At 42.6% G+C, this 17,296-nt stretch overlaps 1 protein-coding gene across 1 annotated transcript in view; it reads left to right on the top strand.

The window, feature by feature from the left end:
• Positions 1-17,296, top strand: part of LOC126095564 (nose resistant to fluoxetine protein 6-like) — a 586,153-nt gene that overhangs the window by 406,194 nt on the left and 162,663 nt on the right. The window contains exons 5-6 of the mRNA XM_049910342.1: positions 12,431-12,522; positions 17,085-17,272. Coding sequence (XP_049766299.1) covers positions 12,431-12,522; positions 17,085-17,272 — 280 coding nt within the window. The remainder of the gene's footprint in view (positions 1-12,430; positions 12,523-17,084; positions 17,273-17,296) is intronic.

Below are 17,296 nucleotides of genomic sequence, written 5' to 3'. Positions count from 1 at the left end.
AAATAACATTGACGCTAACCTTGAGCAAAATTCCAGTATTCTTTACCGACGTATACCACATGTTAATTGTGTTAAAGTTGAAACTCTGCGTACTAGGAAGAGTAAAGGTTTACACCACATTTCTTATGTAAAACCATTTATTGACAGATAATCTGCTTTTTTAACTTAGTCTTTGCAATTTTCACTTCACGCTACTTGTACAATTTGTCACACTGAGAAACTGTTAACATGCAACTATGTTTTAAAGCTAACTAACCATCCAGTCAAGAACCAAGAGAAATTATTTAAACAGAAATTACGAATGCATTGTTATTGCGAACAGACGACACAGTGTTGTTATTTATACATTCTTCCTTGTTAGTTGCACGATTACATAACGAATATACGGCTTACATACTTAGAACATATACCAGCACTGCTAATGAAATTTTCATGCAACATTTTGGTTTGCTTGAGAGTGGATTCAGGATTTGAGGTGCTTTCTGTGAAATGCCAGATGACACAGTGGTTAGTTTATGTGACAGCTACACGATTTTATCACGACGCTGCTAATGCGTGACAATTTACAATGTTGCTTTTGCGGTGTATCTGTTTTATATCTGCACAGTTTTTTCTGAATTCTTCTATAAAGTGAGACATGTTTTAGTGGTGACTTTTGTGGTATAGCTACAAGGAAACAGCCTTTTCTGTAGCACAACAATACGTTACAGCACAGTACTTTCTTCATCACGGCAATAAGCGTAATAACTAAGTTATCTATACGCAAAGCATTTCACTTTGTTTATCATAAGGTAAGTACATTGACTTCTGCAGAACTTAGCTTTCGGAGGACAATAACTACGACACTTCCCAGAGATTATCTTACAGCAAGACGCACATTTAGCGCTACAGGACACGTATTTGAGTGATTAATTTTGTACTTAAAACATTTATTTTTAAAGATTTTTTGAATTACAAAGAAAGTTTTTCGCAATACATTTCATTCCATTGCTGTAATCTGTAACACCTGAGGGTATAATTACAATAAACCTCAGGGGGGTACACGCCTGCTTTGTGTACCATGTGTTTGGCAAGCACAAGGAGCCCTAGCTAATATGGTATTTGCTTATACAACTTTACACATCGATACCATATTTCTCTAACACATAAATTACACAGCTATCTGATCATTTAACTGAGAGAGACAAACTTGTTTACGTCAGTGACACATGTTTATGCAATTACAGAGTTGGCTTACTTCACACTTACGAAATTGTATTTTTGTCTGTACTGTGTGAACTGGTCATATTTTTTCGGACCCATTGTGATACTAGGGGAGCTTTGAATGATGTATTTGGTATGAGATCATGATTTTTAAAGTACGTTTGAGGTAGATGACACTACTGAAATGAGCAGAGAATTTTCTTTAGGTTTTGAAACTATTGCAGAAAGCTACGACGTTTTTGAGATTTGACTGAGGTGTTATGATGTTATTATTACGATGACGATGTGTATTATGCTGCTGAGGTATGTTTATGATTAATAGGCTGATGCTATATTAGTTATTTGATTATGCTACTTATCTGTTATGATGCAATATTGAAGAAGTGTCAACGAATAAGGTAAGGAGTAATGAAAGAAGTTAAGGACTCTTGACTTGTGAAAAAGGATGTTGGAAACCGAGAATAGTACTTTAAGAGTTATGAGATGTGTGTAAATGCGTGAATGTATCACAATGCCGACGAAAATTTTTTGGACACTGTTATATTCATAGGATTTTGTTTCTACACATTTGCAACGCAAATTCTTGACCTGTGAAATATTTTTATATGAGACTGTCACTGTAGCGGAAACTGCTGTCGTAAATATTTCCGTAAGAAAGTTAAGTGACCACCTGCACGTGCGTCGTCGGCACACAGCTGTGTCAGACACCTGGAGAACAAGCCATTAGGGTGTGCCTTTCCAGAGGCACAGGTGGAAGAGAAGGAAAAAGGGAGGCCATTAAACTCGCTGTTGACATTCCTTTGTAGAGGGCATCGCTAATGCGACACGCTCGTTACTTGAAAACATATGATTTTTGTAATGCGTTGTGGGCACACAGCTGTGTCAAACACCTGGAGAACAAGCCATTAGGGTGTGCCTTTCATCGCTAATGCGACACCCTCGTTACTTGAAAACATATGATTACTCGCACTTTGTGCTAATTACTGAAATGCTTATGAATTGATGGGAAATATTCGTACATCTGCACACCTGATTATGACAAGTGTCTTTCTCCGAGAGTTGAGTGCTACTGACTTACGAAATGCCACATGACTATTGAACGATATTTTTATGCTTTGCTTTTCATAGTTGCTTATTTCATTTAATATCTGGTTTCCAGCTGTGTTGCAGCATTAGTTTTATAAAATAAACTGAGATGCATTTGCTAATGTGAACTCTTTCTGTCAACAGATCTATTAAATAATTATTTTATGATCCACATTCTTTAAAAAAGGAGCACTTGGAAAGGAAAGAACAATAAGAAGGAACTAGTAACAGTAACACATAATTTTCTTTTCAAGTACATGGTAATATTTTTTTACAATAAGTTGTTATGGTGCACCACTTTAATTACATAGACATTAAGATGTGAATATACATTTCCCTTGTCTGCATTATCGTCTTTAGTGTAATATTTTTTCTGCTTGCGCTATGTAATATTTAGGTATAAGTTGCTGCTGTTTGCCAGGCATAGTGTTATTGAATTTGACTTTTGCTAATTTATGCTGCTAGCTTTGCCACTTTGCATTTTTTGTCATTGCTGTTTGTGTTAATTTGTTATGTGATGCTGCATTGCCTCGTCCCTTGGTATATATATCTCTGAGCTCAGTAGATTTAAGTTAGCTTAAGAGGGGGTAGACTATATAAGAAACTGACTATGGAGAATAGGTAAAGAATGCATTGCGAAGTTATATGAAAAAAGATTTGGGCCAAAATGAGTATTGTACAATGAGAAACAATTATTTTGAAAGAAGTATGAATAGAATACAGGAAGGAGGTATAGATAATACTTTTTGGGAATAATGATGAACGAAGGGAGATCTCCATGCAAAATACTGCAGTAAAACAAACCCTGTCCTTTCCCTTCTGTGTTATCCCACTATATGTTTGTGTACCCTTGTATATTTGTGTTTTTCCTGTCTTTATGTGTTTAGCTGATGAGAGCTACGTTGTAGACATTTTCTAATATTCTGTTATTTAATTTGTAAAGATGTTTCGACATTATTTATACTGTTTGGTTGCTCACATGTGAAGGTGATGTTTCAAACGTTCTTCTGATCTTTTATGTATGTACTTATGTCATAATTTCTGTAACACTGATGTATATGTTTATTTCTATTCTGTTGTAAAGCCTGTACTACAAATGTTATCTGTATTGTTATGTTTTTAATGATGTATTTTGTACCTTTGTAATTGTATTCTTACGTCATAAAATTGTAATTGACACCAGTTCATCATATTAGTAACTTGTAAGTTACATTTCACTGCACACGTTTCTGTTGGTCATACTATATGGACACTATGTGAGTAGTTGGGACTGTTAGTGTTTGCACGTGTGTTACTAATTCAGCAAGGGACTGGATAACAGCATTGCTGGTTCTAAGGACAATTCCAAAAACTTTGTGAGTGCACAAGTGGTGGTTATGGACTTGCTCTATTATCCGCAAGACTCTTCAATGGTGATTGTGCACCTGCACAGTCGCAACAGATGGCTGCTGGCCATCTCTACAAGGACTACAGTGGGTCTGCACCTCAGGTGGCCCACCAATACCACAATCTCTACCAGGACTACAGTGGGTCTACTCTGTGATGACCTACCTACCAATATTCTTCGAAACGTCGACTGACTCTGCTGTGGGTTTGCTCTGTTGTGGCCCATTACCTGTCAGCATGTCAAGAGTCAGCACTGTCTTACCGTTGGAAGGACAATACTACTTCTTCAAGACTGCATGGAAATCCACTACTTCCGTGTGCATTGTATTTTACTGCTCAGACTTTGAGCAAACAAACTGCAGGTTTACTCTTATGATGAATGATCAGGACTGTCTTTATTGACTGTGAAAAAAATTTTAGCTGTTGACCAACATTGTATCAATAAGTGTGTGCATTTGATATCTTTGTTATTGTAATTATGAAAAATTTTATCAGATCTTTATTGGCCACTGCCCAAAAATATTTTGTAAAATTTTTTGTGGGGAGCATGGGGGCTATGTAAGTAGGCTGTTTAGATTTTTATATGGGTAATGCCACGTAGCGCTCTATATGAAAATCACTGGCTGTGCTGTGTGCAGTATGTGGCTAGTTTGCATTGTTGTCTGCCATTGTTGTCATGAACTGCTACAGCTGGATGTGAACAGCGCGTAGCGTTGGGCAGTTGGAGGGGAGCCGCCAGCAGTGGTGGATGTGGGCAGAGAGATGGCGGAGTTTTGATAATTTGTAATACTGGATGTCAATTATGAATATTAAGCTGGCAGTAGTGGCGCTCGCTGTATTGCAGTTGTTCGAGCAACGAAGATTTTTGTGAGGTAAGTGATTTCTGAAAGGTATAGTTTAATGTTACTCAGGGCCATTCTTTTGCAGGGATTTTTGATAGTCAGATTGCGTTGCGCTAAAATTATTGTGTGTCAGGTTAAGCACAGTCTTGTACAATTGTTCTAAGGGGACGTTTCATATTGTACAAATTGTTCTAAGGGGACGTTTCAGCAGTCGTGGAACGAATTTGGCATCCACCATTTTCATTCCCAAATCTTCTGTCACATTTCGCTGCACTGAACTGCAAGTCACTCCCGACAGCTCTACAACTTCTTCAACGGTCCGTCGTCGATGTTCGTTGAAGACTGCAGGAATTTTTTCAACATTTTTATGTGTTTGGGTCGTGGAAGGTCGAACAGAACGAGGTTTGTCGTCATTTGACATTTCACCATTTTTGAAACGGAGAAACCACTCAAACACTTGAGTATTTCCCCCAGTACCATCGTTGTAGGATGTTTTTAACATTTCGGGAGCTTCTGTTCCACTTTTTCCGAGCAAAAATCAGGGTTTCATCGCCGCACGCTGTTCACGAAAATCAGCCATTGCAACAACGACAATCACGTAAAACATTCGTCACTATAAACACTGCCGAAACTAGTCCTGGCCTTCAGCGACCGTACTCGACTTACTGACTCTGGAATGTTCGCTCTACGCGTGGCAAAACGCGGTACTACAAAAGCTCTGCCGACCACAAAATTAGCTCGGTTTGTCTTGGGTACCGCCTCATAGCAGTCAAGAAGATATCCCATAAAGAACATGCGGTATGCCGACTTTAAGGGTAAAAAATTATACACATAAAGAGTGGAAATGTCAAACGTTCTAAGCGCCGTTTTTTCACAAAACGCGTTTTCAGTGCTGCTTTGTCCTCGCTACCCTGCTGTATGTCCCTAGACGTTTCCCAAGAGTCAAATCTTAAGAAAAACTCTTTGTGAACGGTGTTCATGGGAAAACCGCGCTAAAACGTAAAACGTAAAAGTTTTAAAAATAAAATCAGCCTAAGACCGCATTTAAAATTTATTAATCAGGTGACCACTTTCGGTCGTGATATGATCACCTGGAGAGACCCTGGCGAGAAGCAGCTCGCTATGTAAAGCTGGAACAGTGGTTATTGATGCTAAATGGTGGGCTGCTCCTCGCCACTCTCTCTCCAGCTGGCATCATGGAGTTTTAATTGCTGAAGATCATCGTACCACAATCGGAACCGACCACCTGATTAATAAATTTTAAATTTTGACAAGTTACATGCGATCTTAGACTATTTCTATTTAAAAAAAACTTTCATGGAGAAAATGTTTCAATTGTTTCTACAGAATGGCCAAAAGTCACGATCGGAGAGTATTCAAGTAACTTAACATATAGTTACACCGATTTGGAAATGTATTCTAGGTTGAAAATAATGTCCCTGCCCGTACTACGTCTGTCTTCTGATAGAGACCACTCAAATTAAAACAATTCCATGAAAATACGGGATGTGATCGTGTTGGTTCGATTGGGGTTCTGGCGAATGCTACGGTATGTGATCGTGTTCTATTTCACTACCAAGGTAATACTGTTATAAACATTTGTGTTATAATGGTGAATACAAGCAGATTCGCAATTGAAGAACGGTGCATCAAAAGCAATGAACGGGTGATACATACGATGACACGAGGGAAAACTTTTTCAGTCGCTTCTAGAAAAAAAAACCCAAATCTTCTGAAACTGGAAGGAAAGGGCTTTGCAACTTGGTGTGTGGCACATGCACCACGCAGCGGAAGACCCAATAAATACAACACTAATGAAGTACTGAATGTTTAAATGCAGCATTGCTTCACTAACCAGCCATATGGACAAGGAAGTGGTCGGCGGAGATGAACATTTAAAAAATGTTCATATGGCGTTGGATGAAGATATGACTACGTGACATGATTCGTGCGCCGAGATTGATGGTGAGCATATAGAGAGTGTTTGAAATATGTAAGAAGGATGTAAGAACATTCGTTTCTTTTTTCCATTCTTGCATGTCCTTTTTCTATTAAATACAGCCGGCCGCGGTGGTCTAGCGGTTCTGGCACTGCAGTCCGGAACCGCGGGACTGCTACGGTCGCAGGTTCGAATCCTGCCTCGGGCATGGGTGTGTGTGATGTCCTTAGGTTAGTTAGGTTTAAGTAGTTCTAAGTTCTAGGGGACTTATGACCTAAGCTGTTGAGTCCCATAGTGCTCAGAGCCATTTGAACCATTTTTTTATTAAATACAATTTACAGGTGCATATTAAAACGTGAGTCCACAAGCGATGCATAACTAAGATTAAAATAGGTTAAAATACGTTAAAATAGTGGATCCCTGGGCATGACATGCAAGAGAATATCCTTTTCAATCCTACATTTGCCAGAACGCCTCTCGCAGAGGACAATGGCCGAGGCTTTGGGGCGCGCCACGCATGGATCCACATGAAGACAGACACGCGGTCTTTCGAGTAACTCCATTTAGCCTGGGATGGTCTGATGAGATAACACAAAAGCTTTTGATGAGTGGGCACAGATTACTGAGCCACGACTGGGATTTTGAAATCTACAGGGTGTAACAAAACGGTATGGTCAAACTTCCTGGAAACATTCCTTAACATGTAGAGGTAGAAAATAGGTTATACTGACATGGGTCCGGAAACGCGCTTTGTATTCATGCAAGAGCTCAGTTTTTAAAACTCCTCAACACATTAATAATCTGCTTTGACAGAAATCCTCAACCGTGAACAACATATGTGCACTACAGTGAGGGCCGGCCAGAGTGGCCGAGCGGTTCTAGGCGCTACAGTCCGGAACCGCGCGACTGCTACGGTCGCAGGTTTGAATCCTGCCTCGGGCATGGATGTGTGTGACGTCCTTAGGTTAGTTAGGTTTAAGTAGTTCTAAGTTCTAGGGGACTGATGACCTCAGAAGTTAAGTCCCATAGTGTTCAGAGCCATTTGAACCATTTGAACTACTGTGAGGGCTGTCATATTGTTGAATGAACTAGCCGTAAGGGTATCCCTGTGCAGGAAAATCAGCTCCTGATAGTGCCTGCACACGCTGTACAAGGTACGTCTACAGCATGTTCTCAGGTACCACTCACGAGACAGTTATGTGGTGAACATCACTTGCTGAAGCTAATTGTCTTCCGCTGACGCTAGGGTTGTCGTCAGCGGCACGAAGAAGTTTCTTCTCCCTCCCCCGGTTAAGGTATTCTCCTCCTCCTAGCCCCCACCCTCCCGCCCCTCTTCCACCTCTACCTCCACCCTCCCCTCCCACCCCCCAGCCCGCCCTTCGCGAGCAGTAGGCGACGCTCAACTACTTCAAACCTTCTCCTGTCTGGACACTGTCGTTCTCGACATGTCTCCCAATACAAACGTTAGGCGCCACGGCCACTACCGTCTGCTAAACCACTGCACTGCACCGGAAACAAGGTTCGTGATGAACAGGTGATGCTACTTGACTGATGCTAATAGAGCAATAGTCGCGTGTCAACATTACCTTCAGCGGAACAACAAACGCTGGCGGTGAACCCAAGAATTACAGATTACTCTGTATTCTAACCAAATCTAACCAGCAGGGGTATTTTGAACATTTCATCTAAGAAAACGTTTCATGTAATGCTGGTACGTTCCGTTCCTTCGTGTTTCCTATGATTAATGTCAGGGCCGGCCAGAAATTCTGCACGCGTGCGGTGCTCCTGGACATGTGCAACTTCCGGGTCACAGCGTGCACGCCGCAGCCGTCAGCGTTCATGTAGTGCATGTTTCTACCCACAGATGTCGCTTTATCCACTTGCTGGGATACTCAGTACCGGCGCATTCTAGTGCTCTTTCCACAGCTTCCTAGCCAACAATGGGAAGGTATTTCGCGTATTAAACATTTAAAATACTGTCACAGTCTACTCATTGCGACGTCTATTTTTATATTAACAGTTTAACCCTGTAAGACAAGTAATACAGTTAACAACTGTGGGTTTTTATTAAGGCAGCTTGACTGACGGCACGTAAATATGCGTAATGTTTTTGATCTAGTATTTAAGAAAGAGAGCACTTAGCGACTTCCAACGAACCTTATTCATGATTTCAAATAACATTAAACTGATGCAAGGTTTTCTATAACTAATTCTCGGTGGCCTCAGTTACACCCACATAATTTCTGTCTTACTGACCTCTGAGCAGAATGATAACCGCAGACCTCTTGATGATCACCTGTTATTTCAATACCATTACTGCTATATCTTTCATCAGTTCCGTCTGAAATCTGCATAATAACGGACAATTAGTTGAATGTTACGTTTTATCGGCTTCAGCTGAGCGTAGCCCTTCACACATTAAAAAAAAACCCTAAATGTAAGTATACATTGGATCAATCGGTTTAATGACCAACCTTAACATGGAGCAGAATGAGGCAATAATGCAAAGTTAGTAAACAATAATTTTTAATTATGAAAGGAATAAATCCAAACACGCTTATCACTGGTGATGAGAAACGATAATCGAGTTGATGTGTCTTATCCATTTTCTTAAGGACATTTAATTTTGCTTGCCGTTCTTCACTGTTGAGTACATTACACTCGTCTTTGTGATATGTATTGTAGTGTCTTTCAATTGAAAACTTACGCTGGCCGCCTATTATTCGGCGGCAAAGCAAACACTGTGAGTTTTCACCAACGGCTACAAAAAAGAATTGCAGTTCCCAGTCATTTTTAAACGACTGAGAACATAGATCTCCCGTCCTTTTCTTTTTCGCTGTACCTGCCATTTCTCAGTACTTCTCTGTTAAGGTTACGGTTCCCAGGGCTAAACGAGACTGGGTATGTTGCGCTCTTGCTTGTACCACATAAACAAGGAAGTGGAGCCGCCGCCGTTCATTTAGGACACATGTCTCATAACAGATGTCGCTGTCGCTCGCTGTCGCATACGTGCGCACATGTGCAGCACTTCCGCACGTCTGCGCACTGTGCAGCGTTTGGCCGGCCCTGATTAATGTGATTATGAAGAGAAGGAGCTCTAGCATGGAAATAAAGGGTTGCGCGACCTATGTCCATACCACACATTTTATTCCTCACTGTGTGAGGAATGTTTGCTGAAAGTTTGTCACTCCTATTTGCTACGCCCTCTATAGTACTAAACGGCTATCCTTAGCTACAGTTCACAGGGCCAGTTGCAGGTTGCCTAGCTAACAGCTTCTAGGGGCAACATATATTTAACTCACAATCGGTCCGTACAGCCTTGTTGGCCCAACAGTACCGACCGATCGCCGTGCCTTCCTCACTTCTATGTGTCACCGGGTGCAGATATGGAGGGGTCGTTGTCAGTTTTCGTGACCGGAGTCGCCACTTCTCATTCATGTAGCTCCTCACGTGGCATCACGCGGGTTGCGTGCAGCCCACTTGCCAGCAGCACTCGGCAGTCTTGGACAGTCAGTCAACCATCCAAGTGCTAGCAAAGCCCAGCAGCGCTTAACTTTGGTGATCTAACGGGGACTGTTGGCCAACAAATATTTAATTTTCAGTATTTCGAGTAGTTACTGAATTAATTTAAAAATTTAAATGTTGTGATGTACTCATTAAAAGCTGTAACCTTACGTTCAAGCCGGCCGGAGTGGCCTAGCGGTTCTAGGCGCTACAGTCTGGAACCGCGCGACCGCTACGGTCGCAGGTTCGAATTGTGCCTCGGGCATGGATGTGTGTGATGTCCTTAGGTTGGTTAGGTTTAAGTAGTTCTAAGTTCTAGGGGACTGATGACCTCAGAAGTTAAGTCCCATAGTGCTCAGAGCCATTTGAACCATTTTATTACGTTCAAGGTTTAAACACTGAGACAAGTTTCACAGAAACTGAGTATACGTCTTGAGGCAGCGTAAATACCCAGGTTACATTCTTCAAGTGTTTGAGACAAACTTTACACATAATTTCAAATCTTTACGAAACTTTTTCTCAATTATTTGTCTTAGAGTGAATAAATGGTCTAATGAGAATCTATTTGAGCGGAAACCGCGTTGGTAGTCACCAATTAGTTCTTCAGTTATTGGGAACAGCCTGTTTAATAGGAAAATCGGTAGGGTTTTATAAGTAACGTCCAGTAATGCAATACCTCTGTACTTATCTTCTTAAATATCTAGCTTATAATAGCGGTTTTCCAGTCAGCAGGGATTAGAATCCCGGTTAATGAATGTGCTGCATGGTTGTACAGTGTAGTGCTGGGTTTGTGTTGTTATGGATGGACGGTAGAGGGTGAATCTCGGTGCCGTTCCTCTCAAGTAGCGCCAAAGAGACCGCCGAGCTTAATGTCCACATGCGACGGATGGATCACAACAACGGTGTCACATGTATTCGCTTCATGAGATACAGCAGAGAGGTTTGGAATTTAATCCATGAAATTGGGGCAAAGACTAGTGACCAAGAACTAAACTGCTCCACCACTCCTTCCCTTGCCAGCAAAGTACTGGCAGTGAAAATTTTCCGCCATCAGGATTCGAACCGGCTTACCTCCGAGTCGAGCGTCATCGCAGCACCTTGCTTTAGCTATCGCAGCTACCGAGGTGGATTCTCGTTTAATAGAAAGATGTAAATGCCACATTTTCTTGCGATACGAACGCTAAGTCACTAAAGACTTATTGTGGCTGGTTAACGGCAAGCGCTGGTGGTATAGTGGGGAACTAGTTGATGTTTCATAGATTCAGTAACTTTCGTAACTGCCCCTATTCATTGTGTTAATTATCGATTAAAACTAAAGCCCCTATATGCGGGATTGCAATTAGTTGACGTTCGCGAGTCATATAGCTGAATCGTAACTTGCTTCATGGCCGACTAGTATATCAATTCGTATTGAGGCCCGTAAGGACGTCCTTATTCCTCGTTTTCTTTCTTTATAACATACTTTGGTTCAAAGTGTTTTTTTAGTGCATTTTGTAAGTACGATTGATGTGTAACACTGAGTGATTTGTACCTCTGCAACACTTGGTCACAAATTGTGTGACTTCAGTTATCCTCGGGCATGTAAACTTACATTAATATACATTAATTGGTACCCCATTGATTTTCACAACTTCCCTTGCATTGCCGTCATTTGCACAAGACAGTTTAGCAATATCGTGAACTCAAGCCAATAATTTTCCATATTTTTCCTTCCATAGTGAACCAAGCTCATAATTACACACATTTGCAAGAGATAATGCTACACATGCCGCAAGTAACAAATACGAATACATTTTCCTTGCGGCGTATGAGGTGAGTTCGTTGCTGAGCGAGTCCATGGGACGAAGGACAGGTGCACAGAACGTCCGTTGCGCGCAGTTACAGGTCATCAAGAAATAATCGGTACATTTGAATGACGTCTGGTCCTGCCGGAGGTTCGAGTCCTCCCTCGGGTATGGGTGTGTGTGTTTCTCCTTCGGATAATTTAGGTTAAGTAGTGTGTAAGCTTAGGAAATGATGACCTTAGCCGTTAAGTCCCATATGATTTCACACACATTTGAACCTTTTTTGAATGACGTCTAGCTCAAATCAGATTAGGGTCCAACTTCTGTAAGTATTCTCTTAAATACAGGATTCAAGTTCGAGCAAATAAGTTTCGACGTGTCGTAATTTTGAGGCTCAGAGTATTCAAATAACTTTTACGTGCTGTCTGTCACTTTCCATCACTTCTTCAAGAGATATTGTTGTTAAATATTTAATCTCTTTAAAACTAATGCATTATTTTCATTTCTCGAATTGTAGTGTTCATTCATTTGTAAGTAATCGATGAAACCCCAGTTGTCTTTATGCATTGATATTTCCATTAGTCGACAATGCAGAACGAGTCAGATCACCAGTACACTTTTTTTGTCGTGGAATATTTCCATCAAATTTCCCAAAAGGTGAACAAAATTTGTGTCTTCCCTTGCAGGGGTGTCGCAGTCTTCCTGCTGGCTCTTCTGGTGGTGGCCACGACGACCGAGGGAATGCTCCGTCTGAAGAACAGCACTGCCAAATCTAAAGGTACTGTACTACGTTCTTGCTCTTCCGGTCTCATCGTTCCCTCTTGGTTCTTGTACATACCGTCTATTACCCGCCTTCCCCTATGGCTTACATTTATTTCTCATAGAATTTCGAATATCCTGGACCATTTTGCAGTGTCAAACGTTTTTTATCGATAAAGTCATATGAATGTATCTTGATTTTTCTTAACTCTTCTCCTCACTTTTTTTTTTTAGTTATCAGTCTTCTGACTGTTTGCCCGCCTCGAATTCCTCTCCTGTGCCAACCTTTTCATCTCAGAGTAGCACTTGCAACTTACGTCCTCAATTATGTGCTTGATGTATTCAAATTTCTGTCTTCTTCTGCAGTTTTTGCCCTCTACGGCTAGCTCCAGTACCATTGAGGTAATTGCCTGATGCCTTAACAGATGTCGTGTCATCCAGTCCCTTCTCCTTGTCAATGTTTTCCATATATTCCCTTCCTTCCGATTCTGCGCAAAACCTCCTCATTCCTTACCTTACCAGTCCACCTAATTTTCAACATTCGTCTGTAGCACATCTCAAATGCTTCGATTCTCTTCTATTCCGATTTTCCCACAGCCCATGTTTCACTACCATTCAATGCTGTGCTCTAAACGTACGTTCTCAGAAATTTCTTTCTCAAATTATGGCCTATGTTTGATACTAGCAGACTTCCCTTGGTCAGCAATGCCCTTTTTACCAGTGCTAGTCTGCTTTTGATGTTCTCCTTGCTACGTCCGTCATTGGTTATTTTACTGCCTAGGTAGCAGAATTCCTTAACTTCATCTACTTCGCGACCATCAATCCTGTGTTAAGTTTCTCGCTATTCTCATTTCTGCTACTTCTCATCACTTTCGTCTTCTTCGATTTACTCTCAATCCATATTCTGTACTCATTAGTCTGTTCATTCCATTCAGCAGATCATGTAATTCTTCTTCACTGTCACTCAGGTTAGCAATGTCATCAGCGAATCGTATCATTGATATCCTTTCACCTTTAATTTTAATTTCACTCCTGAACCTTTTTTATTTCCATCATTGCTTCTTCGATGTACAAATTGAACAGTAGGGGTGAAACACTACATCCCTGCCTTTTTAATCCGAGCACTTCGTTCTTTGTCTTCCACTCTTATTACTCCCTCCCGGTTCGTGCACATATTGTACATTACCCGTCTCTCCCTATAGCTTACCCCTATTTTTCTCAGAATTTCGAACATCTTGCACCATTTTACATTGTCGACCGATTTTTCCAGGTCGAAAAATCCTGTGAAGGTGTCCTGAGTTTTCATTAGTCTTCCTTCCATTATTCTTCTGTTCATAATGTGGTGCAACGCTATAATTGCTTCTCTGGGTATTTTCCTTTCCTAATGGCAAACTGACCGTCACCTAGCAGGTCTTCAGTTTTCTTTTCCATTCTTTTGTATATTATTCTTATCAGTTTATATTGTTCTTACTGCTTTCATGATAATTGTACGATGGGCGTTCAATAAGTAAAACAACACATTTTTTCCTGAAAGCAGGTTGGTTATATTTAGGATACCAATACACCACATTATTCCCCACTCTCTTGGCTACAAAACCCTATTTTTTGACGTAATCTCCGTTCATTGCGTCGGCCTTCGCCACCTTACTGGGAAGGACTGTATGTCCGCATGAAATCACTCTACTGGTCGACGTTGGAGCCCACGTCTCGCTGAATCAGTAACCTCACTATCATCCACGTACTGCTTCCCGCGGAATGTAACCTTCATTGGGCCAAATGGATGGAAGTCGGAAGGTGCGAGATCTGGGCTGTAGAGTGGATGAGGAAGAGAAGTCCAATCAAGTTGTGAGAGCTCGTCTCGGGTGGAGAGACTTGTGTGAGGCCTTCCGTTATCACGAAAAAGGAGAAGTTCGTTTGCATTTTTATAGGGACGAATACGCGGAAGTCGTTTCTTCAGTTTCCCGAGGGCAGCCTAATAACTTTTCAGAGTTGGTTGTTGGACCACGAGGGAGGACATCAAACAGAATGACCTCTCCATAGTCCTAGCAGACCATCACCATGCCTTTACCGGCTGAGGGTGCGTCTTTGAACTTTCTTTTGGGAGGAGATGTTGTGTGGCGCCTATCCATGAATTGCCGTTTCGTTTCCTGTTCGAAGTGATGAATCCATGTTTCATCGGCTGTGACAATGCTCGAGAAAAACTGTCACGATAGCCTCGTAACATGCAAGCGATTCCGCACAGATGGTCCCTCGTTGCTATTTATGGTCTTCAGTTGGTGGCGAGGAATCCAGCGGATACGTACATTTTAGTACGCCATCTGGTGAACGAGTGTGTCAGTACTACCAGCAGAGACGTTCAGTCGAGCAGCGAGGTAACTGATTGTGATCCGTCAATGACCTCTTATATAAGAGTTCCCGCAAGTTCCAACATTGCAGGAGTCACAGCTGGGGGTTCGGACAAGTCTGTGTGACCTTGTTACGATGACGACAGACGTCTCACCCAACGACTCACCGTGCTTTTGTTCACTTCTAGGCATTCGTAGACATTCTGCAAGCGCCTATGAATATCTGCAGTGCTCTGGTTTCTTGCGAAAAGAAACTCAATACGAGTTCTGTGCTTGTAAAGCACCTCCATTACAGTCGCCATTCTGAAGATTACGCATAGCGCCGGCGCCTATAAGAACTCCACGAAACTGTAGGCGCTGATGCCGGAATATTCCAAGATCTCCCACAACAAATACGTCATTCTCTACCGTAATTGGCCGAGAAAAAAAGTGTTGCATTGCTTACTGAACTCCCCTCGTTCTCTAGTTCTCGCACTTACACTGTGTCATCAAAAGTATCCGGACACCCCCAAAAAACACACTTTATTCATTTTAGGTGTATTGTGCTGCCACTTACTGCCAGATACTCCACATCAACGACCTCAGTAGTCATTAGACATCGTGAGAGAGAGCAGAATGGGGCGATCCGCGGAACTCACGGACTTCGAACATGGTCAGGTCACTTGTGTTATATGTCTGTACGCGAGATTTCCACCCCTAAACATCCCTAGATCCATTGTTCCCGATGTGATAGTGAAGTGGAAACGTGAAGGGACGCGTACAGCACAAAAGCGTACAGGCCAACCTCGTCTGTTGACTGACAGAGACCGCCGGCCGTCGTGACAGAGCGGTTCTAGGCGCTTCAGTCCGGAACCGCTCTGCTGCTACGGTCGCAGATTCGAATCCTGCCACGGGCATAGATGTGTGTGATGTCCCTAGGTTAGTTAGGCTTAAGTAGTTCTAAGTCTAGGGGACTGATGACCTCAGATGTTAAGTCCCATAGTGCTTAGAGCCATTTGAACCATTTTTGAACTGACAGAGACCGCCGCAAATGAAGAGTGTCGTAATGTGTAATAGACAGACATGTATGCAGACCATCACACAGGGATACCAAACTGCATCAGGACCCACTGCAAGTACTATGACAGTTAGGCGAGAGGTCAGAAAACTTGGATTTCGTGGTCGAGCGGCTGCTCATAGGCCACACACCACGCCGGTAAATCCCAAACGACGCCTGGCTTGGCGTAAGGAGCGTAAACATTGGACGATTGAACAGTGGAATAACGTTGTGTGGAGTGACAAATCACGGTACACAATCTGGTGATCCGATGGCAGGGTGTGGGTATGGCGAATGCCCAGTGAACGTCATCTGCCAGAATGTGTAGTGCCAACAGTAAAACTCGAAAGCGGTGGTGTGACGGTGTGGTCGTATTATTCATGGAGGGAGCTTCAACCCCTTGTTGTTTTGCGTGGCACTATCATAGCACAGGCCTACACTGATGTTTTAACCACCTTCTTGCTTCACACTGTTGAAGAGCAATCCGGGGATGGCGATTGCAACTTTCAACACGATCGAGCACCTGTTCATAATGCACGGCCTGTGGCGGAGTGGTTACACGACAATAACACTCCTGTTATGGACTTTGCTTCGACAGAGTCCTGACCTGAATCCTATAAAACACCTTTTGAATGCTTTGGAACGCCGACTTCGTGCCAGGCCCCACCGACCGACATCGATACCTCTCCTCAGTGCAGCACTCCATGAAGAATAATGGGCTGCCATTCCCCAAAAGCCTTCCTGCACCTGATGGAACTTATGCCTGCGAGAGTGGAAGCTGTCATCAAGGCTAAGAGTGGGCAATTTCATATTGAATTCCAGCACTGCCTATGGAGGGCGCCACTAACTTGTAAGTCATTTTCAGCCAGGTGTCCGGATACTTTTGATCACATAATGTATTTGGTCTTTGCGATATTCAGGATTGTGTGGATGTTATACGGAAAATTACTTGAGTCGTTTATCACACGTACGTATTGTGCCGCTTTAAGGGCGACACAGCTACCTTCCGAATAGTCTGCGAGCCATTAACGCCCTAAGCGTCGTCTATACGGTTATCTCAATAGCTCCTTTCAGTGTTGTAGCAGAGCACATGATTCTTACTCCAGAACGTTCGGCGTATTGGCCACTGCAGTGAGTGCTTTGCTGAAACGCCTGGCAGACCATCTTCAGACTGCGGCTACCTGTGTGTTCGTGCTGCAGGCCTGCGGACGCTGCTGTGCTTCTCGGTGATCTCCAACTGGCGGCGGCTGGCGCAGCCCCCGCGCAAACACCTCAACCTGCGCTACGTGCAGGGCGCGCGCTTCCTCACCATGACCATCATCATCCTGGGACACCGCATCGTACTGCTCGAGGCCGCGCCCATCCTCAACCCGGAGTTCATCGAAAAGGTACGCCTCATCTCGTGTCCGACA

Source organism: Schistocerca cancellata, chromosome 8 (assembly GCF_023864275.1).
Source record: "Schistocerca cancellata isolate TAMUIC-IGC-003103 chromosome 8, iqSchCanc2.1, whole genome shotgun sequence".
Classification (NCBI taxonomy): Eukaryota; Metazoa; Arthropoda; class Insecta; order Orthoptera; family Acrididae; genus Schistocerca; species Schistocerca cancellata.
The sequence above is the reverse complement of the archived record's forward strand: the minus strand, read 5'-3'. Positions and strand labels throughout refer to the sequence as shown.